At 47.2% G+C, this 25,526-nt stretch overlaps 1 protein-coding gene across 5 annotated transcripts in view; it reads left to right on the top strand.

The window, feature by feature from the left end:
- RBMS2 (RNA binding motif single stranded interacting protein 2) overlaps positions 1-25,526 on the top strand; it is a 136,926-nt gene that overhangs the window by 60,838 nt on the left and 50,562 nt on the right. For all 5 annotated transcript variants that reach the window (XR_003941473.1, XM_030196696.1, XM_030196699.1 and 2 more), the window contains exon 3: positions 15,273-15,331. Coding sequence is in view for 4 of the 5 variants with exons in the window: in XM_030196696.1 (XP_030052556.1) it covers positions 15,273-15,331 (59 nt within the window). In the remaining variant the exon portion in view is untranslated. The remainder of the gene's footprint in view (positions 1-15,272; positions 15,332-25,526) is intronic.

Below are 25,526 nucleotides of genomic sequence, written 5' to 3'. Positions count from 1 at the left end.
TTTCCTCTAGCACTGCTGTTTCCCCACAGAGAGGGAATTCTGCTCAAAGGAGAACAAAGTGTGTTTCTGTCCATCTATAAATAGGTGACCTTATATTGAATTTTAGCAGCCATTGAATTTCTGGTGCAGTGGTTCTGAACCTTATGGTCATTTAATTCCGGTATGTGACGGGCCACTATCTAGCTTATTTTTGAAAGGGAAGGACGCCCATCTTCCGACACAAATCGGGAGATGAGCGCCCTTCTCCTGAGGGCGCCCAAATCGGCATAATCGAAAGCCGATTTTTTGCATCCTCAACTGCTTTCCGTCGCGAGGATGACCAAAGTTCACGGGGGCATGTCAGCAGTGTACTGAAGGCGGGACAGGGGCGTGGTTAAGAGATGGGTGTCCTCGGCCGATAATGGAAAAAAGAAGGGCGTCCCTCACGAGCATTTGGTCGACTTTACATGGTCCCTTTTTTTTTCATGACCAAGCCTTGAAAAGGTGCCCAAACTGACCAGATGACCACTGGAGGGAATCGGGGATGACCTCCCCTTACTCCCCCAGTGGTCACCAACCCCCTCCCACCCTTAAAAAAAAATTAAAAACATTTTTTTTCCAGCCTCTATGCCAGCCTCAAATGTCATACCCAGCTCCATCACAGCAGTATGCAGGTCCCTGGAGCAGTTTTTAGTGGGTGCAGTGCACTTCAGGCAGGCGGACCCAGCCCCCCCCCCCCCCCCCCCCCCCCGTTACACTGGTAGTGGTAAATGTGAGCCCTCCAAAATCCACCCGAAACCCACTGTACTCACATGTAGGTGCCCCCCTTCATCCCTAAGGGCTATGGTAGTGGTGTACAGTTGTGGGGATTGGGTGTTGGGGGGCTCAGCACCAAAGGTAAGGGAAGTATGCACCTGGGAGCGATTTGTGAAGTCCACTGCAGTGCCCACTAGGGTGTCCGGTTGGTGTTCTGGCATGTGAGGTGGACCAGTGCACTACGAATGCTGGCTCCTACCACGACCAAATGGCTTGGATTTGGTCATTTCTGAGATGGCCGAAAACCGGGGACGACCATCTCTAAGGTCGACCATCTCAACATTTAGGTCGACCATCTCTAAGGTCAACCTAAATGTTGAGATTTGGGCATCCCTGACCATATTATCGAAATAGATGGACATCCATCTTGTTTTGATAATACGGGTTTCCCCGCCCCTTCGCCGTAACGTCCTTAGAAATGGACATCCCCATTCGATTATGCCCCTCTGTCACCCGCACGTTTATCAAAGGGTTGCACTAAAATATTCATCCTCCCTATTCTTCCCATTACAATTAGGAGCCAAACTTACATTATGTAAATAAGATGCTAAATTTAGAAATTTCAGAGGATACTAGGACATCGACTGCACAGAACTCCCTGGCTGAATGTTTGACACGACAGATTTTAATTAAAACTTGTGAGAAAGTCAGTCTGTGGGCCTCAGCTACCCCCTTGGAAGTGAGTATTCAAAAAGCTGCTGAGCAGGGAAGAAAACAGGACAACTTGGTTAACATTGTCTGGCTATTTAGCTTCTATTTATATGGGCTGAATGCACCATGTAAAATTGTTAGGATAGCTTTAGGTCTGCTATTTATCTGCTCAGATACCTGGATAACTTTGTCCAGCCAATGCTGAGCAGACAAATTGAAATCATGTCCCAAGAGTATTCCCAATGTGGCTTCTCCTTTTTTTGAAAATTCAGGTAAAATTTGGCCAGTCAAGGGAGGTGAAGTTCAACTAAGCAAAGTTGTCCTGCTGATGCTTGAAATGAGCTGAATGAATCTTCTAGATTGCTGACTGCCTCAGTCTCTGTCCTAATGGCAGTCCCCAGTGTTTTACACAGTAAATGCCTCATAATTAGCAGATTAGGGAGTGGGGTGTTCTAGCAGGATGCACTGAAGAATTTTGTGCACATAGGAAGGAGGGGATTCAGTTTTCAAAGAGGAGAATACAACAGTGGTGTGAAAATTGCAGAAAAATTAATGTTTTAGATACCTGTAGATTGAGGCAGGGTGAGGAATGAAGGGACATTCTGACCCCTCAAGGCAAAAACTAGTAACTGTCTGCTAATAAACGTATGAAAAATCAAGAGAATGCATTTTAAACGCAAAGTCAGAGCTTTTATTAAGCCAAGCTATGCTGTCTTTTCAAGTAAAGAGAACAGAACTTTGTTTAGCCAACTTCTGTGCATTAGTGCATGAGGCAAAACCAGCTCAGACTCATTTTTAGTAATTTTGTCAGATACTAGGTTTTACCTTGGGGTGGGGCATCAGCATGCCTTTTGGTCCATGTGGGATCAGTCCAGATGAGTTTTGTCCCTCCTAGCTGGAGATGGAAGCAAAGCAAAACTGTTTTCCCATTAAAGTTTGGTACAGCAAGGATGAAGAAGCAGCTCTTATGGCAGAGGATCTTGAGGGGAGGGATTGTACTTCTACAGTACAGCCAAGGTTGGGGCCTACCGGGGCTCTATAGGTGATGGTTGCTGGTGGCTCCAGGACTCCTGACCTTTAAGACTGCTTTCCTTTTAGGCTAAACTTTTTATGTGAAAATTTCTTTTAAGGAATATCCAGGTTGGCTGCTGCGTAAAGTTTATTAAAAAAAAAAAAGAGAGAGAAAAGATATTTGACAGTTGTAGCAGGCCTTGCTGCTCAAAGGAGGAGCAATAGGACCTGCCCACAATGCTGGTCTTGCTAGGACAGACTTTTTGCAAGCAGCAGAAGAAGCCTTGGAGGCTGAGGTAAGATGAGAACCTTTAGGTCCTGTAGCACATTTTTCCTGTTGCAGAACAGAGGGATGTCTCAAAACAGTATGAAGAAAAAAAGATCACTGGCAATAGTTCACACTCAAAACAAAAAATAGTGATCAACTGCAATCTGCTAGTATATTCAGGAATCAAAATCCCATATTCTTGGTGTCTTTTTCAGGGGGGAAAAAGAGCCTCAGTAGACACAGAAATCGGGGATATGTTCCAAAGAACAATATGCTGAGAGCTTCCTTCAATCGGCTATATTCAATCATTGGCTCATTAAAAACGAACAAACCTAGATTCCGCCATATTATGGGATTTCACTTTTAGTATACTTTTTATTTTTGTATTTTTGCTTTCTTTTAATGTGAATAACAACTTGAATACCACTGCAGATATCATATAATTACATGGAGCGAGCATTTGAGAGATTGAGAGAGACTTAACTTATAAATGGATCATCCCGACGGGGAGTCCGTTTCACATCTACTTCTTCAGGGGATGTCCTGGAACAGTCTCTGACTCAGTGACAGTGCTCTCATTGTTTAAAGCTCGGCAAGCAATGAGAGCACTGTCACTGAGTCAGAGACTGTTCCAGGACTTCCCCTGAAGAAGCAGATGTGAAACGGGCTCTCTGTCAGAATGGTCCATTTATAAGTTGTCTGTCTCTCAAATGCTCGCTCCATGTAATTATACGATACTAGTAAAAAAGGCCCGTTTCCGTTTGAAAGGAAACGGGCGCTAGCAATGTTTTTGGGTTTTTTTGGTAACCATACAGTTGTTAGAAAAGTATTGTGTGTGTGACACAGAGATAGTGTGTGACAGAGTATGTGTGTGTGTGTGTCTCCATATCCTTCTCCTTCCAGCAAGCACTTGCAGGAGCATAGGAGTGGGCATTGAAACAGAGTGTATGTGGGTGTGACAGAGAGACAGTGGCCGACGTGTTGCTGCTGTTGTGCAAAGCTGAAATCCAGTTTCGGAGTCTGACTGACGTCGTAACGTACTACGACGTCAGACTCCGAAACTGGATTTCAGCTTTGCACAACAGCAGCAACACGTCGGCCACGCGGAGGACGAAGATAGAAGAAAGTTAAAGAAGATCTCGGGTCGGCTGGCGGGGGTTGGAGTCCCCCGCCAGCTGAAGAAATATTTTTAAAGGTAGGACTCGGAGGAGGAAGCGGATCTCGGCTGGCGGGGGTTGGGGTCCCCCGCCAGCAAAAGTAAGCGACGGCGGGGAGCGAGGTTTGGCAGCGGGAAGGGAGGGGGGTGTCCGGCAATTGCGGGGGGGGGGGGCTAAAATGTGCCCCCTCCCTCTGGCCCCCCCCTACCGCTGGAGTCCAGATACGCCCCTGCTCAGCATATTGTTCTTTGGAACATATCCCTGATTTCAACATCTACTGAGGCTCTTTCTCCCCCCTGAAAAAGACATCAAGAATATAGAACAGAGGGGTGGCAACACAGATCCGCTGTGGCTAGCATGTATTCTCTTTCTCTCTGGGGAGATGCACAGGGTATGTCTTTGGAGGCCCTTATCCCTGGAGTTTATGCTTAAGATGTATCATGCATACAGCTCTGAGGGGCAGCAGCAATGAGATGCCTGCATCTCCTTTGGCCCAGGGGTCCCAAGTCTAATTGGGGCCGGGGGCCTGTGCATAAGAGATCTAAGTTAGTTCTGGACCATTGTGGGCACCAGAATCCTGTCTGACTTTCCTCAGTCCCAGTGGGACCTGTCCTTTGCAGAGTGACTTACCAGTGAGGGTAGGAGAAGAAGAAAAGAGTGTTTAGAAGTCTTAAGTTGTTTAAAGGGGGAGAATTTGCTCTCTTCCCCCCCCCCCCCCCCCCCCCCCCCATATTTCTCAGGTCATGAAAACCCTGAATATATTTGAGGAATCTGGGGATCTGATTCTCTTGGCACCTGCAGGCCTCCATGGGCTCTTCCCTTGCATCAGGTGCTTAGGGAGTTGATTTTAGCAGTAGGGAAGCATCCAGAGTGTAAGGCTTATGGTGTCCCCAGGCTGTGAGTACATCGTTCTCACTGCTAAGCGAATTGGAGGACAAACTATTGAATCTCCCTAGACTGAAGGCTGTGGTGCCTGTGGTCACCCAGAACACTATCCCAATAAAAGGGTATGCCCTCAAGAATTTGCAAAATCGAAGGCTGGAAGCCTTGCTTAAGCAAATATTTGATATCTCTAGTATGTCCTTCCAGGCCTCAGTTCGGGGGGGGGGGGGGGGGGGGGCGCTACTTGGCAAGGGTCCAGCTATTCTGGAATCAGTAGTCCCCAAGGCATAGTATATGAGGTAATGGTGTTGGGTCCGCTGGGAAACAGTGATCATAACATAATACTTGAGCTGATATCTGGAGTTAAGTCACTACGGAAATCTACTGTAGCAGCATTTACTTTTCAAAAGGGCAACTACGATAAAATAGAAAAATGGTTAAAAGAAGCTAAAAGTATCGGCTGCAAAGGTTAGGACTTTACATCAGGCATGGGTGTTTAAAAATACCATCATAGAAGGCCAGACCATGTATTCCATGTATTAACAAAGCTGGAAAGAAGAGCAAACGACAGCCAGCCTGGTTAAAAGGTGACTTGAAAGAGGCTATTAAAGCCAAAAGAACATCCGTCAAAGAATGGAAAAAATTCGAAAATAAAGAGCAACATAAGCACTGTCAAGCCAGATGCAAAGCATTGATAAAGATACCCACCAGCACAACAGACTACACAAATATCCTTGAATGTCTAGACCCAAAACCCGGAGAATGCCCAGCAGATCGATCATGGACCGACTTTGACACGCTCTCATCAACTGAAATCTCAGCTCGGAAAATACGCCAAATCACAATGCAAATTAGACATCTGCCCTAACAGTCTAATAAGATCCGCACCCAAACAATTCAAAATAGACCTCACGAACCACGTAAATCACAGGCTTCAAAATGGACTCTTTCCCACGGATAAAGGAAACATCCTACTCACTCCGCTACCGAAAGATGCTAAAAAAAGCGCAATGGACCTAACCACCTATCGACCAGTAGCATCTATTCCCCTCATGACCAAACTCATGGAAGGCATAGTGACGAAACAACTTACCGAATACTTAAATAAACACTCAATTCTACAGAAATCTCAATCAGGATTTCGATCGAATCACAGCACCAAAACTGTATTAGTATCCGCAATGAACTCATTCAAACAGGCAATTGCGACTGGTAACAACATCCTCCTCTTACAATTCGACATGTCCAGTGCCTTTGACATGGTTAATCATGATATACTAATACATATACTAGAATACTTCGGAGTAGGAGGCACAGTTCTCAAATGGTTCAAAGGATTCCTGACCACAAGATCATACCAAGTAACAACGAATGCGGACAGATCACCCCCCCTTGGATACCTGAATGTGGAGTCCCCCAGGGATCCCCCGCTCTCACCAACATTATTCAACCTAATGATGATACCTCTAGCCAAACTACTAGCCAATCAAAACCTCAACCCCTACATATATGCAGATGACGTCACAATTTACATTCCGTTCAAACACGATCTAAATGAAATTACCAACGAGATCAACCAAAGCCTCCAAATAATGCACTACTGGGCAGATGCATTCCAGCTAAAACTTAACTCAGAAAAAACACAATGTCTTGTACTCACCTCACAACATAACACAAAAAACTTCTCCACCATAATCACACCATACTGTTCCCTTCCTGTCTCACAAAACTTGAAAATTCTGGGAGTCACCATTGATCGAAACCTCACTCTTGATACCCACGTAAAAAACACGACGAAAAAGATGTTCTACACCATGTGGAAACTCAAGAGTAAAACCTTTCTTCCCGAGATACATCTTCCGTACCCTGGTACAGTCAGTGGTAATAATTTATCTGGACTACTGCAATGCACTGTATGCCGGATGCAGACTATCAAAAAAATCCAAACTGCCCAGAATAAGGCCGCCAGACTCGTATTTGGAAAAACTAAATATGAAAGTGCAAAACCCCTAAGAGAGAAACTTCACTGGCTCCCACTTAAGGAACGCATTGCGTTCAAGATCTGCACGATTGTACACAAAATCATTCACGTAGACGCCCCATTCTACGTGCTAAACCTCGTGGACCTACCTCCCAGAAACGCCACAAGATCATCCCGCAAATTTCTCAACCTGCACTACCCCAGCTGCAAAGGTCTTAAATACAAGCTGATGCATGCCACTACCTTCTCTTACATGAGCACGCAGTTATGGAATGCATTACCTACAGACTTGAAAGCAATCAAAGAAACAACTATCTTTCGAAAATCTTCACATGAGAGGAGCTCCATCTCGTTTATCATTTTGGTTGCTCTTCTTTGAGCCTTTTCCAATTCCACTTTATCTTTTTGAGCTAAGACTAGAATTGAAGGCAATACTCAAGGTGAGGTCACAGAAGCATTATAATATTCTTGGTCTTATTTACCATCCCTTTCCTAATAATTCCTAGCATCCTGTTTGCTTTTTTGGCCACCACCACACACTGGGCAGAAGATTTCAGCATATTGTGTACAATGACATCTAGATCTTTTTCTTGTGTGCATATTCCTAAGGTAGACCCTAGCATCAGTTAACTGTAATTCAGATTATTCTTCTCAATGTGCATCACTTTGCATTTGTCCACATTAAACTTCACCAATCTAATGCATTTTTTTGAGGGGGTAAGCAAACATGTGGACAATGGGGAGCCGGTTGATATTGTATATCTGGATTTTCAGAAGGCGTTTGACAAAGTGCCGCACGAAAGACTCCTGAAGAAATTGCAGAGTCATGGAATCGGAGGTAGGGTATTATTATGGATTAAGAACTGGTTGAAAGATAGGAAGCAGAGAGTAGGATTGCGTGGCCAGTATTCTCAGTGGAGGAGGGTAGTTAGTGGGGTCCCGCAGGGGTCTGTGCTGGGTCCGTTGCTTTTTAATGTATTTATAAATGACCTAGAGATGGGAATAACTAGTGAGGTAATTAAATTCGCTGATGACACAAAATTATTCAGGGTCGTCAAGTCGCAGGAGGAATGTGAACGATTACAGGAGGACCTTGTGAGACTGGGAGATTGGGCGTGCAAGTGGCAGATGAAGTTCAATGTTGACAAGTGCAAAGTGATGCATGTGGGTAAGAGGAACCCGAATTATAGCTACGTCTTGCAAGGTTCTGCGTTAGGAGTTACGGATCAAGAAAGGGATCTGGGTGTCGTCGTCGATGATACGCTGAAACCTTCTGCTCAGTGTGCTGCTGCGGCTAGGAAAGTGAATAGAATGTTGGGTGTCATTAGGAAGGGTATGGAGTCCAGGTGTGCGGATGTTATAATGCCGTTGTATCGCTCCATGGTGCGACCGCACCTGGAGTATTGTGTTCAGTACTGGTCTCCGTATCTCAAAAAAGATATAGTAGAATTGGAAAAGGTACAGCGAAGGGCGACGAAAATGATAGTGGGGATGGGACGACTTTCCTATGAAGAGAGGCTGAGAAGGCTAGGGCTTTTTAGCTTGGAGAAGAGATGGCTGAGGGGAGATATGATAGAAGTGTATAAAATAATGAGTGGAATGGATCGGGTGGATGTGAAGCGACTGTTCACGCTATCCAAAAATACTAGGACTAGAGGGCATGAGTTGAAGCTACAGTGTGGTAAATTTAAAACGAATCGGAGAAAATTTTTCTTCACCCAACGTGTGAATTCTGGAATTCGTTGCCGGAGAACGTGGTGCGGGCGGTTAGCTTGACGGAGTTTAAAAAGGGGTTAGATAGATTCCTAAAGGACAAGTCCATAGACCGCTATTAAATGGACTTGGAAAAATTCCGCATTTTTAGGTATAACTTGTCTGGAATGTTTTTACGTTTGGGGAGCGTGCCAGGTGCCCTTGACCTGGATTGGCCACTGTCGGTGACAGGATGCTGGGCTAGATGGACCTTTGGTCTTTCCCAGTATGGCACTACTTATGTACTTATGTACTTATGTACTTATCTGCCAATTGGATGCCCAGTCTTCCAGTTTCCTAAGGTCTTCCTGCAATTTTTCATAGTCCGCTCGTGCTTTGACAACTTTGAATAGTTTTGTGTGTCGCCTGCAAATTTAATCACTTCACTTGTCATTCCGATTTCCAGATTATTTATTGTTGAAAAATAATTTCAACTGAAACGTAACAAAAACAAAACACGGCAGTGGCAAAAACGATACGGAACCATAAGCCTATTGAAATATAGCAAGCCAGATGGACATAGTGAGAAGTCAGTCCTCCACTCCAAACTTTTCATAGAAAAAAAAAATCCCACCCTACCCATCCAAGGAAATCAGTGCCCCAAATACCAACACGCATGACCTTTACAAATTTAAAAGTCAACTTCCAGATCATTTATAAATATGTTAAATAGTACAGGTCCCTGCAGCACTCCATTATTCACCCTCCTCTATTGAAAAAAAATTGGCCATTTAACCCTACCCTCTGTTTTCTGCCCTGTAACCAATTCCTAATGCACAAAAGAACACTGCCTCCTATCCCATGACTCTAAATTTTTTTTCAAGAGTCTCATGAGGAACTTTCCAAAAGCTTTCTGAAAATCTAGATACACTACATCAACCTTTACCCATGTTTTTTCACATCTTCAAAGAAATGAAGCAAATTGGTGAGGCAAGACCCCCTTGGCTGAACTCATGCTGACTCTGTCCCATGAAATCATGTTTGTTCCGTAATTTTATTCTTAATAGTTTCCACTGGTTTGCATGGCAGTGAAGTCAGGCTTACTGGCCTGCAATTTCCCTATCACCCCTGGAACCCTTTTTAAAAATTGGTATTACATTCGCCACCCTCCAATCTTTAGGGACTACTGATGATTTTAACGACAGGTTACAATCACTAACAGTGGATCAGCAATTTCATGTTTGAGTTCTTGTCGATTTGGCTCAGTACGTCTTCCAGGTTCACCGAGATTTCAGTTCCTCCACATTGAGGCATATTTTCAAAGCACTTTGGGAGGCTAAGTTCCATAGGTTTCTATGGAACTTTGGGAGGCTAAGTGCTTTGAAAATGAGCCTCAACGTCACCTTTGTAAACCATTTCCAATACAGGTAAATATCTTAAATTTTCTTCCATAAAGGCCAAAGCAAAGAATTCATTCAATCTCTCTGCTATGGCCTTGTTCTCCCTGAGTGCCCCTTTATGATCAAACAGGCCCATGGATTCCCCTCACAGGCTTTCTGCTTCTGATGTACATGAAAAAAGTTTTACTGTTAGTTTTTGCCTCTGCAGCAAGGTTTTCCTTCATATTCTCTCTTATTTATTTTGTATTTATTTTATTGCATTTGTATCCCATATTATCCCACCTATTTGCAGGCTCAATGTGGCTTACATAGTTTTGTTAACATTGTCATTTCAGGATATCAGATACGGTTAGTAATGTGTGGCGATTAAGGAAGGGAATAAAGGAGGAGGAAGGGAGTGATTAGGGTAATTATAGAAGGTGGGCTTTCATAATTGAGTGAGTTGGTGAGGTGGCTTAGTGAGGCTATAGGTTCTCATTGTAGGCCTTGTTGAAGAAGAATGTCTTCAGAGATTTTCAAAAGATAGTTGTTTCTTTGATTGCTTTCAAGTCTGTAGGTAATGCATTCCATAACTGTGTGCTCATGTAAGAGAACATCATATCAAGGAGTAGGCTGTGATCAACAGTGTCAAAAGCAGCAGATAGATCGAGAAGGATGAGGATAGACTAGAAACCTTTGAATCTGGCAAGCGCCGTTTCAGTTGAATGAAGAGGGAAAAAGCCAGATTGAAGTGGATCAAGAATAGCTTGAGATGAAAGAAAGTCAAGACAACGGCAGTGATCAGCACGTTCAAGTATCTTGGATAGAGAAGGGAGGAGGGAGATGGGGCGATAGTTGGAAGGACAGGTAGGGCTCAATGAAGGTTTTTTTTTTTAAGGAGCGGTGTGACTATGGCATGTTTGAAGGCATCAGGAACAGTCGCAGTGGAAAGTGAAAGATTGTGGATATGACAGTTGAAAGGGATGACAGTAGGAGAGAGAGATTGTGGATATGACAGTTGAAAGGGATGACAGTAGGAGAGAGAGTGTAAGTAGATGGGTGGGAATAGGATCAGAGGAACTAGTAGTTAGTTTCGCGGAGGAAAGAAGATGTGCAGTTTCCTCTTCAGTGATTTCAGAAAAGTAAGAAGAGGAGGGAGGGCTTGGAGGGTTGAGAGAATGGACTAGATGGACCATTGGTCTGGCCCAGTATGGCTATTCTTATGTTCTTAACCTTTTCTGAGGTCTCCATCTCTAGGCCAAAGACAGTCATGGAATCATGAAATGTAGTCAGGATGTGAGGGCTGGGTGAGTAGTTTTTGTAGCATGGTTAGAAATCCTTCGACTTCCATTAGCAAGGGGCTTACTGAGATGGAGTCAGATTTTCATGGAAGACCCATCTCCATCCTTGCTTATAGCCTGGAGCTTGAGAGGATTAGGCTGAAAAAGGTTATTTGGCAACAGTAATCTTCACTCTGCTGAGGGCCAGAAAGTGATCAACTTCCTTAGTCTAAGTTAGTGTGGAGAGTCTGAAGTATGGCGCCACAAGGCATCTCTTCCCTTTTAAGGTTCTGGCACAAAATATTTTAGCATTCCCCCAGAAGGGACTGGAAAAAGGGTGGTTGCATTGGCAGGGGTACAGTAGATGCAGATCCCATGATAGCTTACCCAGTCTTAAGATTGCCTGGCACAGATGAAATGGACACAATCTATCTTCTGCCATTCAAGACAGTGGAGTGTGCAGATATTGAGAACTGTCAGATGTGAAATGGGTCCTCAGGAGTTGTGATGAAGCACTTTAGGAAACTGGACTGATGGAAAAGGGCAAAGAAAGAAGCTACATCAAAGGCCTCTAGAGCTAGGTCAGTGGTTATAAAAACCTGACTGGCTGGGGGACCTTCGGGATCAGGTTTGGGAACCATTGAGCTAAGCGGACAAGAGGCATTTTGCTTCAGCTAACATCAGCGGAGGGGGGGGTTGTCTGTGGACGAGGATTGCAGGACCACTCTACTAAAACGTAAGCAAAACACAGGCATATACAGCTGTAGAACATTTGCAGGGCAGCCACTCTGTCTTCCTTTCATTACTCTTCAAAGCATTATGGACTAGACATAGATGCCAGGCAAGAAGCCAGGTTTGGCACAGGGATATTGAGAGCTGCTCTGACCTCCTCCCAGCCCGCCTAGATGGAAGCTCCATTTGTCTGAACTGGTCTGTCATCAATGAAGAGGAATGTGAAATCACTCCTATTTTATACATTTCTTTGCATGGCCACAGACCAGGTCAGAACCCACTCAGTCTGTGGTGCGCTCCTTTCTTCCACCTGCAGGAAGTTGTAACAAGGGCCAAGATCTGTGGCTTGGGCCTGCCTGCTAGGGTAGGATGGGGAGGGATTAGGAGGTCTGTCTTAGTCCGGGCCTAACGAACAGATTCAGGATGGGACTCGGTTGTTCTTTTGCCTGACATAGGAGTAATGACTGACTTCCCAGCCACAGACAGTTTTGCGCCATAACCATCTGCTGGCAAAAGGGAATAACCCTTTCATGTGGAATAGTGTGGCAGAACTCAAGGAAAGAAAATAAAATTATCATGAAAGAAAAATTTCCCCTTTCTGTATTCCAGCAGCCAGACTAGGAAGTGATATTGGCTATTAGACTGGTGGATTAGCAGTCCATTCTCTTTCCTTGACCCTGACTGGCTTCCAAATACCAGAATTCCATGGCCAGGGATGTAAGATTAGCTGGTTACATATGCTTATGAAGTTATGGAGATCATTTGGCATGGAATAGTTGAAAAAAAAAGGATATTGGGGTGGATAGGAGCCTGGGAAGAGAAGGATGGAAATAGATGAACAACCTGTAGAACAAGGAGAGTAAGTGCAGTCAGCAGGTTGTAAAAGCTATGAGGAGGAACTAAGGTGGGGGGAGGAAGGAGAGGATGGAGATTTTCTGACAAATTTTAAAAAGAATTGAGAGGGCACAGACAAGGCCCAGGATGTAAGCACAGGCAGCAGGGTCTCTGCAAGAGAGCCAGAGCAGCAGACTGCTAGGGAGCTACACAGGTGGAGGAGATGAGGCCTGTTGGCAGGCCACACCTTAGGGCCTCAGGACTTCTGGGGATTGTGTGTGTTTTTCTTCTCATCAGCGCGGTCATGGCTGGGAAAGCTGCTTAACAGGTGAGCCCATGCTGCCAAGTGACATCAGGGCAAAGGCGCTTCAGTGTAAAAAGAAACAGACCAACAAGCTTGTTAGATCTTATTGAGGAACAGTGAGAAAAGCAGTGATGTAGTGTTTTAAAGGAGTAGCCTACAATTGTTAGTTTAATTCCATGACACCAGAGCAAAAGATCAGCGTTTTCCTTTTTCTAATGTAAAGGAGTAAGTGTATGTATGCATGCATGATTGCTGCTACATAGCTTCTTATTGACAGATAGTGGGGTGCAATGCACACCACACCCATGGACTGGTTCCCTTGCAAAGGCTCATCAAGGTTCCACAGATTGTTCAGAGAGGAGCAGCCCATGTGGTGTAAGAGAAGCCATTTGATTGACTGCAGACCTACATGTTGGGATAGTGCTGGAATCAGTCTGGAAAGTGTGTGTGTGGGGGCGGGGGGGGGGGGGAGGGTTCAGTAAGTTTGGGTTGTTGAAGAGCTGGGAGGAGGGACAGAAGGAGTTGAGGGGTTGATGTAAGTAAATGGGGGATAGGTATGGGGACATTTTAAGTTTATAAGCTTTTCATGGTAATGTTTTGCTGAGATGTCTGTGCACATACATCCATATAGACCACAGCAGGAGTAACCGGTGTGTAGCCCACTGGAGATTTTTAGTGAAAAAATGTTTTAAGTATCCAGTGAACACACATGACTTTAATTGCTCAACAGTTCGCTACTTCAGAAGAAATTCACAGATTTTGATAGTATGAATCATGCTATAACAAGCAAAAAAAAAATTAATGCACACTCACATGGATCATGGATTATGAGGTGCACTAGTGAGGAAATATGGATACCCCTGGACTACAGGCAGTGTCATACAATGATACACAAGGGATAGAAATGCCTGGGGATGGTCTATATTCCCTGCAGTGTGGGATACAGTGAGATAGAAGGGATAGAAATGTCTGGGGATGGTCTTTTATTCCCTGTATTGTCTTGTCTATGGTGGTCTGTTAACTCATAATTCTGGTGACAGAACCTCCAGGGTAGAATCTTACATAACTGGTGGACTGTTTTTGCTATCCTTTTGTAAAGTGCTCAGGATAAAGAAAGAGCTTGGCTCTGTCCCCTGATGTCTCACTTCCTTCACAGAGAGGTGGGGCTGTGAGTCAGAGCCCAGTTCAAATTGAAAACAGATTTAGTATCGCACACACATTATCGAGACAAAATGCCTGAACTTGAAACTCTTCACATGAGCTGCTGTTAAATAGGGTCGGAGAGGTGATGTCTTTCTCCCTAAATGTTCTTGTTGTTAAATCTGTCTAATTTCAAGCACAGCATTGTGGAAACCGCTCAGGTTGTGCATTTTGCTACACCCGGTTGCCTAGTCAGCTTCTTATTCTGGGGGATATTTTATGTATTTTAGTTATTCGCCTTTTCCAAATCAGATTGAATGCCTTTTAGGGACAGGGAAATACCTAGTATACCTGAATGTAACTCGTGCTGACATGAAAGTTTTGCACCTGAGCAATAGTGAGTTAAGTGACCTGCCTAAAGTCACAAGAAGCGCAAGAGGATTTTGAGCCCTTGTCTCCCTGATTCTCAGCACTGGGCTACTTCAGCACTTACAGGTTATTACCTCACTGTGCTGGAGGATGGTCTGTCTCCCCACCCTTGGACCTAACCAAGGTCCATAGTACTGACATTCTTAAGTGCAGGGGTGTAGCCAGACCTTATGGTGAGAGGGGGTCAGAGCCCATGGTTGGGGGCACATTTTGAGTGGCGCCCCACCGCCACGCCTCGCTTCGCCTCACCTCCCCCCCCCCCCCCCCGGCCTCGCAAATACCTTTGCTGGCAAGGGTCCCCAACCCCCGCCAGCTGAAGCCTTCCTTCAGCGCCGTCTCCGGTGCAACCGCGTTCCTGCCCTGCTCTTCTTGCTTCTCCTGTCCTGTGCACGCTCCATCTCAGTTTCACGTAAAGGAGCATCAGCGTACACAGGACAGGAGGAGCAAGAAAAGCAGGGCAGGAACGTGGCTGCGCCAGAGACGGCGCTAAAGAAGTCTTCGGCTGGCAGGGGTTGAGGATCCCCGCCAGCCAAACCAGGGGCCCGGACATAATTAGCGGGGGCCCAGGCCCCGTGGCCCCCCATTGCTACGCCCCTGCTTAAGTGGGCTCTTTCCCACAAAGGACGGAAGGCCAGAAGGGTTATGGGATCAAAATGTCTTTCCTTGCTGCTCTAAATTCTTAGTACAACTATTTGGCTAGTCTTGGTAACTTTGTTCATATTTCCTCCCTCCTTTAGATACGGTAAAATTGTCTCAACAAAGGCCATTCTGGACAAGACTACCAACAAATGCAAAGGTAAGATGAGCTGGTAATCGTCGGAAGTACCTATACTTTTTTTTCTCTGTCTCTCTGTCACCAATGGCATACTTTAAAATTAGAATGGCATACTTAAAGTCAGCCTGCTTGCCTGGGAGAAGGCCCTGGATCCCTTTGCAGTCTGTGATGTAACACACTGGACTCTTATGTCAGGACAGGGAAATTTGTTACTCTGAGAATGTGTGTGGTAAGCTGTTAGCTGCCAGGAAAATTCTGTAAAAGATTATTTCAATGGTGGGGGAGGAAGGGGGTGAGGGCTGCAGCTTTGAGACTCTCTACTGTAGAATGTTTGTTGCCTCATTTCTACGTACAGTGGTGTGAAGGGTTGTGAACCTTAAGTATAAGAATAATTAAAAGTTCTTACCATGATGCCCTTGCAATAAAAAAGCTATAAATTATCCAATTCAGTGGGCCTGTTTAGAATCGGTGTGTGAAATAGCAGTGAACACCTAGTTTCTAGGCATGATTAGTTACCTAATTAGAATCAGGTGCTTAGTAGAGTAACCGACTGCCCTGCAGAGTAAATCTTTACCACATAGTTTCAGCATTCTATCCTGTACAAAGATCCAAAAGATTTTGAGTTGGATGCCACAATGAAAAGAAAATTCAACAGACCCGTGAAAGAGTAGTACAGTGGTGTGAAGGGTTGTGAACCTTAAGTATAAGAATAATTAAAAGTTCTTACCATGATGCCCTTGCAATAAAAAAGCTATAAATTATCCAATTCAGTGGGCCTGTTTAGAATCGGTGTGTGAAATAGCAGTGAACACCTAGTTTCTAGGCATGATTAGTTACCTAATTAGAATCAGGTGCTTAGTAGAGTAACCGACTGCCCTGCAGAGTAAATCTTTACCACATAGTTTCAGCATTCTATCCTGTACAAAGATCCAAAAGATTTTGAGTTGGATGCCACAATGAAAAGAAAATTCAACAGACCCGTGAAAGAGTAGTAGATGCTCCTCTGGCTGAACAGGATTACAAAGCCATTTCTAGACATTTGGAGCTTCATCCATTCACCATCAGACAGTCTACATGTAGAAAAAGGTGACAGCGACCCTACACAGTGGCGGTTATCCTGCTAAGATCACTGCTAGAGCAAACTGAACTTGTCCAAAGAGGCTCAAAGAAACCACGAGGTGTGCTTCTGTCTGCAGCCAAGATCCAAGACATTGCAGAGAGTTGACTGAGACTTGTCAGGCCTACTGACTGTTATCCAGTGCTGCTCATCCATGTTGGTATGAATGATACTGCTAGCTGTCCCACTCAGCATAACATATCAAATGTGATTTCATGGCTCTGGGAGATAAGGTGAAGCAGATAGGTGCCCAGGTGGTGATCTTGTTGATCCTCCCTGTTCAGGTTAAAGGCCGCATCCTGGAGGCGAATGCGTGACTGTGGGTCATCAAGAGCGTTTCGGCTTCTTGGACCATGGGGTGATTTTCCGAGAGCAACTGAGCAGAGATGGTGTTAATCTGTCAGTTCCTGTAGAATGAGAAATAAAGTTTTGGCTCTAGAGACTGAGGGAAGAGTCTGACTTGGATTTAGCGTCTTATCACAGAGACGTAGTACACAGAAAACCACAACTGGCTATAATCTGCTCAGGAAGGACAAGGTAGGAAGAAAGGGAGGAAAAGTGTTTATATCCACTCCTACTTTACCTGAGATAACATTTAATCATTTCTCTGACCTCAGGTGCAACTTTTTTTAAATTAGTGTACTATGCCATACTTTGTGTTGTTGTTTGAATATTTTTACTGCTGTGATTGCCTGTTTGCTTATGTTTGATTTATTCTTACTATGCACTGCTTTCAGTGCAATTCCTTTAAAAAGGCAGGAAATAAATCCTAATAAAATATGTTAAAAATAATAATAAGGTAAAAGAAGTGGATAGATTCAATTGAGGGGCCTTCACAGTGGTATGTTATCAGAGTCTTATAACCTGCCAAATCTCCCAAAAGGAATTCAAGGTGAGGTAACGAAATAAACTTCAACATAAATCAGGATGTAACAAAAAAAAAACCTATTCAATTTAAATGTAGAAAAAAAAATTAAATGATGTATGTTAACTGTTTATAATTAGAAAAAAGTTACATCTTCAAAGCTTTCAGAAAAGCAAAAAGATTCATTATAGATTGTATCTGTACTGGTAAACTGTTCCACAGATGAGTAGCAGAAAATAATTCTTGGTGGACGTGAGGGGATCGCCTGGTGACTTGCCTGCCTGGTGCAAAGGTGGCGGACCTAACGCGTCACCTAGATAGGATTTTAGATAGTGCTGGGGAGGAGTCGGCTGTCTTGGTACATGTGGGTACCAATGACATAGGAAAATGTGGGAGAGAGGTTCTGGAAGCCAAATTTAGGCTCTTAGGTAGAAAGCTCAAATCTAGATCCTCTAGGGTAGCATTTTCTGAAATGCTACCTGTTCCACGCGGAGGGCCAAAGAGACAGGCAGAGTTCCGGAGTATCAATGCATGGATGAGACGATGGTGCAGGGAGGAGAGTTTTAGATTTGTTAGGAACTGGGCAACATTCTGGGGAAGGGGGAGCCTATTCTGAAAGGATGGGCTCTACCTTAACCAGGGTGGGACCAGGCTGCTGGCATCGGCATTTAAAAAGGAGATAGAACAGCTTTTAAACTAGAAACGGGGGGAAGGCCGACAGTCGCTCAAAAGCGCATGGTTCGGGATAAGGTATCTTGCAAGGATACCTCACAAACAGGGAAGATAGGGTTTCTGGATAGTGAGGTTGCAAAACAGACTGTGGTAGGCCAGGTGCCCTTAAATACAACCAAAGATCAGACGACAGATGGCAAATCATTAGTGTCAAGTACTAAGCATCATGCAAATAGGAACAACAAACATACTCTGAAATGTCTATATGCAAATGCTAGGAGTCTAAGAAATAAGATGGGAGAGTTGAAATATATTGCACTAAATGAAAAATTGGATATAATAGGCATTCTCCGAGGACAAGCAGGCTGCTTGTTCTCACTGAGGGGTGACGTCCACGGCAGCCCCTCCAATCGGAAACTTCTCTAGCAAAGTCCTTTGCTAGTCCTCGCGCGCACCGCGCATGCGTGGCCGTCTTCCCGCCCGAAACCGGCTCGAGCCGGCCAGTCTTCTTTTGTCCGCACTCGGTACGGTCGTGTTTCGCCGTGTCGAGCCCCGGAAAGTCGACCTCGCGCGTCCAAATTTATTTTTGACGTGTTTTTTTCTTCGGAAAAAGTTAAAGTGTCGGGAAGTGCTTCGAAACCCCCCCCCCCCCCCCCCCCCCCGGGTTTCAGACCACCCCTTCCCGTACTTCCAGCTTTTTGCCCCCGATAAGTTTTCTTTCGTCGTCGGGGTAGGCCTCTTTTCGGCCTCGGTCGAGATTTTCTCCCTTCTAAATTTTTTGGTGCTCTTTTTCCGTCATTTCGGATTTTGATTTCGCCGGCGTGATTTTTCCGCCCATGACATCGAAGCCTTCCAGCGGCTTCAAGAAGTGCACCCAGTGCGCCCGGGTAATCTCGCTCACTGATAGACACTCGTCGTGTCTTCAGTGTCTGGGGGCCGAGCACCGCCCTCAGAACTGTAGTCTGTGTTCCCTGCTTCAAAGGCGGACTCAGGTAGCGAGATTAGCCCAGTGGAACGTGTTGTTCTCGGGCTCTTCGTCGGCATCGGCACCGGGATCTTCGAGTGCATTGACGTCGTCAGCGTCCAGACCATCTTCCTCGGCCGCCACTGTATCGAGTGCATCGAGGCATCGGGCCTCTGCATCGGCGCCAAGGTATCGGGCGACTGCATCGACGTCGGTGGTACCGGGACCTCGTCTGCTGATGTCGTCGGACGGTGGTGCATCGTCAGGAGTGCAGGTGAGGGCTGTCCATTCCCCTGCTGGTGGCGGTGAGCCTTCGGGTGGGTCTCCTCCTACCCTGAGGGCTCCTGCGGTACAGCCCCCCCGAGACCGACCTCCTTCGGCCTCGGCCCCGAGGAAGCGACGGCTGGATTCTACGTCCTCCTCGTCGGTGCCGGGGAGCTCCGGTGACATGCTTCGGAAGAAGTCGAAGAAGCATTGACACCGGTCGCCTCCCCGCGTCGGCACCGAGAGCTCTGGGTCGCCGAGGGAATCGGCACCCAGCAGGCATCGGCACCGAGAGGACCGCTCACCCTCTGTTCAGGAGGTGTCGATGCGCTCCACTCTGGACAGCCCGGAACAGCCTCCTCGCCCGGAACAGGTTCTGACGTCGACGCCTGCATCGACCTCTTTGCCTTTCTCTGCAGCCGCTCTGAACGAGAGCCTCCGGGCCGTTCTCCCAGAGATTCTGGGAGAGCTGTTGCGCCCTTCCCCTCCGGTACCGGCGGTGCTTGCGCCTCCGGTACCGTCGAGCGTGGCGCCGGCTGGCCCATCGCCCGGGGTGAGGTCCCCGACGTCGGTACCGCGTGCGGTGCCGACTGCGGCCACCTCCCAGGAGGGCTCCCTGACTACGTCGGCGGAGGGAGCTTCGCCGATGCGGGCGAGGGAGTCTACCTCTCGACGCCCCCATCGTGGACGTGGCTCCACGGAGTCGAGCCGGGCGAGGTTGCAGACACAGGTTCGTGAACTTGTGTCTGACACCGAGGGTGAGGCCTCGTGGGAGGAAGAGGAAGACCCCAGATATTTCTCGGACGAGGAGTCTGAGGGTCTTCCGTCTGATCCTACTCCCTCTCCTGAAAGGCAGCTTTCTCCTCCTGAGAGTCTGTCTTTCGCTTCCTTTGTCCGGGAGATGTCTACGGCCATCCCCTTCCCGGTGGTTGTGGAGGACAAGCCCAGGGCTGAAATGTTTGAGCTCCTGGACTATCCTTCTCCACCTAAGGAAGCGTCCACTGTTCCCTTGCACCATGTCCTAAAGAAGACATTGCTTGCGAACTGGACCAAGCCACTAAGTAATCCCCACATTCCCAAGAAGATCGAGTCCCAGTACCGGATCCATGGGGACCCAGAGCTGATGCGCACCCAGTTGCCTCATGACTCTGGAGTTGTGGATTTGGCCCTAAAGAAGGCTAAGAGTTCTAGGGAGCATGCTTCGGCGCCCCCGGGCAAAGACCCTAGAACCTTAGACTCCTTTGGGAGGAAGGCCTACCATTCTTCTATGCTCGTGGCCAAAATTCAGTCGTACCAGCTCTACACGAGCATACATATGCGGAACAATGTGCGGCAGTTGGCGGGCTTGGTTGATGCTCTTCTCCCTGAGCAGGCCAAGCCTTTTCAGGAGGTGGTCAGGCAGCTGAAGGCGTGCAGAAAATTCCTGGCCAGAGGGGTGTATGACACCTTTGATGTTGCGTCCAGGGCCGCTGCTCAAGGTGTGGTGATGCGCAGGCTCTCATGGCTGCGTGCCGCCGACCTGGAGAATAGACTCCAGCAGCGGATTGCGGACTCGCCTTGCCGTGCGGATAACATTTTTGGAGAGAAGGTCGAACAGGTGGTAGAGCATCTCCACCAGCGGGACACCGCATTCGACAAGTTCTCCCGCCGGCAGCCTTCAGCATCTACCTCTACAGGTAGAAGATTTTTTGGGGGAAGGAAGACTGTTCCCTATGCTTCTGGTAAGCGTAGGTACAATCCTCCTTCTCGACAGCCTGCGGCCCAGGCTAAGCCCCAGCGCGCTCGCTCTCGTCAGCAGCGTGCGCCTCAGCAAGGCCCCGCGGCTCCCCAGCAAAAGCAAGGGGCGAGCTTTTGACTGGCTCCAGCAGAGCATAGCCGACATCCAAGTGTCAGTGCCGGGCGACCTGCCAGTCGGGGGGAGGTTGAAAGCTTTTCACCAAAGGTGGCCTCTCATAACCTCCGACCAGTGGGTTCTTCAAATAGTCCGGCAAGGATACACCCTCAATTTGGTCTCAAAACCTCCAAATTGTCCACCGGGAGCTCAGTCTTACAGCTTCCAGCACAAGCAGGTACTTGCAGAAGAACTCTCCGCCCTTCTCAGCGCCAATGCGGTCGAGCCCGTGCCATCCGGGCAAGAAGGGCTGGGATTCTATTCCAGGTACTTCCTTGTGGAAAAGAAAACAGGGGGGATGCGTCCCATCCTAGACCTAAGGGCCCTGAACAAATATCTCGTAAAAGAAAAGTTCAGGATGCTTTCCCTGGGCACCCTTCTCCCCATGATTCAGCAAAACGATTGGCTATGCTCTCTGGACTTGAAGGATGCCTACACACACATCCCGATACTGCCAGCTCACAGACAGTATCTGCGATTTCAGTTGGGCACACGCCACTTCCAGTACTGTGTGCTACCCTTTGGGCTCGCCTCTGCACCCAGGGTGTTCACAAAGTGCCTAGCTGTTGTAGCAGCGGCACTTCGCAGGCTGGGGGTGCACGTGTTCCCATATCTCGACGATTGGCTGGTGAAGAACACATCCGAGGCAGGAGCCCTGCAGTCCATGCAGATGACTATTCGCCTCCTGGAGCTACTGGGGTTTGTGATAAATTATCCAAAGTCCCATCTTCTCCCAGTGCAGAAACTCGAATTCATAGGAGCTCTGCTGGATTCTCGGACGGCTCGCGCCTATCTCCCAGAGACGAGGGCCAACAACTTGTTGTCCCTCGTCTCGCGGGTGCGAGCGTCCCAGCAGATCACAGCTCGGCAGATGTTGAGATTGCTGGGCCACATGGCCTCCACAGTTCATGTGACTCCCATGGCCCGTCTTCACATGAGATCTGCTCAATGGACCCTAGCCTCTCAGTGGTATCAGGCTGCTGGGGGTCTAGAAGACGTGATCCACCTGTCCACGAGTTTTCTCGAATCCCTGTATTGGTGGACAATCTGGTCCAATTTGACTCTGGGACGTCCTTTCCAAATTCCTCAGCCACAAAAAGTGCTGACAACGGATGCGTCTCTCCTGGGATGGGGAGCTCATGTCGATGGGCTTCACACCCAAGGAAGCTGGTCCCTCCAGGAACGTGGTCTACAGATCAATCTCCTGGAGTTGCGAGCGATCTGGAACGCTCTGAAGGCTTTCAGAGATCGGCTGTCCCATCAAATTATCCAAATTCAGACAGACAACCAGGTTGCCATGTACTATGTCAACAAGCAGGGGGGCACCGGATCTCGCCCCCTGTGTCAGGAAGCAGTCAGCATGTGGCTCTGGGCTCGCCGTCTTGGCATGGTGCTCCAAGCCACATATCTGGCAGGCGTAAACAACAGTCTGGCCGACAGACTGAGCCGGATTATGCAACCTCACGAGTGGTCGCTCAACTCCAGAGTGGTGCGCCAGATCTTCCAAGCGTGGGGCACCCCCTTGGTGGATCTCTTCGCATCTCAAGTGAACCACAAAGTCCCTCAGTTCTGTTCCAGGCTTCAGGCCCCCGGCAGACTGGCATCGGATGCCTTCCTCCTGGATTGGGGGGAGGGCCTGCTGTATGCTTATCCTCCCATTCCTCTGGTGGGGAAGACTTTGTTGAAACTCAAGCAAGACCGAGGCACCATGATTCTGATTGCTCCTTTTTGGCCGCGTCAGATCTGGTTCCCTCTTCTTCTGGAGTTATCCTCCGAAGAACCGTGGAGATTGGAGTGTTTTCCGACCCTCATCACGCAGGACGAAGGGGCTCTTCTGCATCCCAGCCTCCGGTCCCTGGCTCTCACGGACTGGATGTTGAGAGCGTAGACTTTGCCTCTTTGGGTCTGTCAGAGGGTGTCTCCCGCGTCTTGCTTGCTTCCAGGAAAGATTCCACTAAGAGGAGTTACTTCTTTCTGTGGAGGAGGTTTGCCGTCTGGTGTGACAGCAAGGCCCTGGCTCCTCGCTCTTGTCCTACACAGACCCTGCTTGAATACCTTCTGCACTTGTCTGAGTCTGGTCTCAAGACCAACTCTGTAAGAGTTCACCTTAGCGCAATCAGTGCATACCATTACCATGTGGAAGGTAAGCCGATCTCAGGACAGCCTTTAGTTGTTCGCTTCATGAGAGGTTTGCTTTTGTCAAAGCCCCCTGTCAAGCCTCCTACAGTGTCATGGGATCTCAATGTCGTTCTCACCCAGCTGATGAAACCTCCTTTTGAGCCACTGAATTCCTGCCATCTGAAGTACTTGACCTGGAAAGTCATTTTCTTGGTGGCAGTTACTTCAGCTCGTAGAGTCAGTGAGCTTCAGGCCCTGGTAGCCCAGGCCCCTTACACCAAATTTCATCATAACAGAGTAGTCCTCCGCACTCACCCTAAGTTCTTGCCAAAGGTCGTGTCGGAGTTCCATCTGAACCAGTCAATTGTCTTGCCAACATTTTTTCCCCGTCCTCATTCCTGCCTGCTGAACGTCAGCTGCACACATTGGACTGCAAGAGAGCATTGGCCTTCTACCTGGAGCGGACACAGCCCCACAGACAGTCCGCCCAATTGTTTGTTTCTTTTGATCCCAATAGGAGGGGAGTGGCTGTAGGGAAACGCACCATATCCAATTGGCTAGCAGATTGCATTTCCTTCACTTACGCCCAGGCGGGGCTGGCTCTTGAGGGTCATGTCACGGCTCATAATGTTAGAGCCATGGCTGCGTCGGTAGCCCACTTGAAGTCAGCCTCCATTGAAGAAATTTGCAAAGCTGCGACGTGGTCATCTGTCCACACATTCACATCTCATTACTGCCTGCAGCAGGATACCCGACGCGACAGTCGGTTCGGGCAGTCAGTTCTTCAGAACCTGTTTGGGCTTTAGGATCCAACTCCACCCCCCGAGGGCCCTGTTTGTTCTGTTCCAGGCTGCACTCTCAGTTAGTTGGTAAATTTTTTAGGTCAATCTCAGTATGTCCTCGCCGTTGCGAGGCCCAATTGACCATGGTTGTTGTTTTGAGTGAGCCTGGGGGCTAGGGATACCCCATCAGTGAGAACAAGCAGCCTGCTTGTCCTCGGAGAAAGCGAATGCTACATACCTGTAGAAGGTATTCTCCGAGGACAGCAGGCTGATTGTTCTCACAAACCCGCCCGCCTCCCCTTTGGAGTTGTGTCTTCCCTTGAAGTGTATTGTCTTGCTACATACTGGACTGGCCGGCTCGAGCCGGTTTCGGGCGGGAAGATGGCCGCGCATGCGCGGTGCGCGTGAGGACTAGCAAAGGACTCTGCTAGAGAAGTTTCCGATTGGAGGGGCTGCCGTGGACGTCACCCCATCAGTGAGAACAATCAGCCTGCTGTCCTCGGAGAATACCTTCTACAGGTATGTAGCATTCGCTTTACTGAGACCTGGTGGAAGGAGGATAACCAGTGGGACACTGTCATACCGGGGTACAAAGTATATCATAGTGATAGGATGGACCGGACTGGTGGAGGGGTAGCACTGTATATTAACGAGAGCCTTGACTCAGATTACAAATTCAGCAGGACACAGATCACACCTTTGAATAATTGTGGGTTGAAATTCCATGTATAAAAGGGAAAAGGACGGTAATAGGAGTATACTACCGTCCACCTCACCAGGATGAGCAGGTAGACGCAGAAATGAGAAAAGAAATCAGAGATGCAAACAAAATGGGCAATGTGATAATAATGGGTGACTCAGTTATCCAAATATAGACTGGGTAAATGTAACATCAGGTCACGCTAGAGAGGTACAATTCCTTGATGAAGTCAAGGACAGCTTTATGGAGCAGCTGGTGCAGGAGCCGACGAGAGAAGGAAAAGTTCTAAACGTGGTCCTTAGTGGAGCGCATGATCTGGTGAGGGACGTTATGGTACTGGGACCGCTTGATAACAGTGATCATAATATGATCAGTTTTGATATCAACCTTGAAGTAACTATACACAGGAAGTCAAATACGTTAGTGTTTAACTTTAAAAAAGGAGACTATGATAAAATGAGAAGAACGGTTAAAAAAAAACTTAGGGGGGGCAACTGAGAGGGTAAAAACTGTACAACAGGCATGGGCGCTGTTCAAAAATACCATCCTGGAGGCCCAGACCAAATTCCGCGAATTAGAAAAGAAAGACGGAAGTCCAAAAGACAGCCGGCGTGGTTGAAAAGTGAGGTGAAGGAAGCTATTAGGGCTAAAAGAAACGCCTTCAGAAAATGGAAGAAGGAACCGTCTGAAAATAACAAGAAGCAGCATAAGGAGTGTCAAAGCAAATGCAAGGCGCAGATAAAGAAGGCAAAGAGGAATTGCGAAAAAAAGATAGCATTAGAGGTTAAAAAAAAACATAGCAAAAAAGTTTTTCGGTATATTAAAAGCAGGAAGCCGGCAAAA

The sequence above is a fragment of the Microcaecilia unicolor genome, chromosome 3, assembly GCF_901765095.1.
Source record: "Microcaecilia unicolor chromosome 3, aMicUni1.1, whole genome shotgun sequence".
Classification (NCBI taxonomy): domain Eukaryota; kingdom Metazoa; phylum Chordata; class Amphibia; order Gymnophiona; family Siphonopidae; genus Microcaecilia; species Microcaecilia unicolor.
This window is presented reverse-complemented; position numbering and strand designations above follow the sequence as displayed.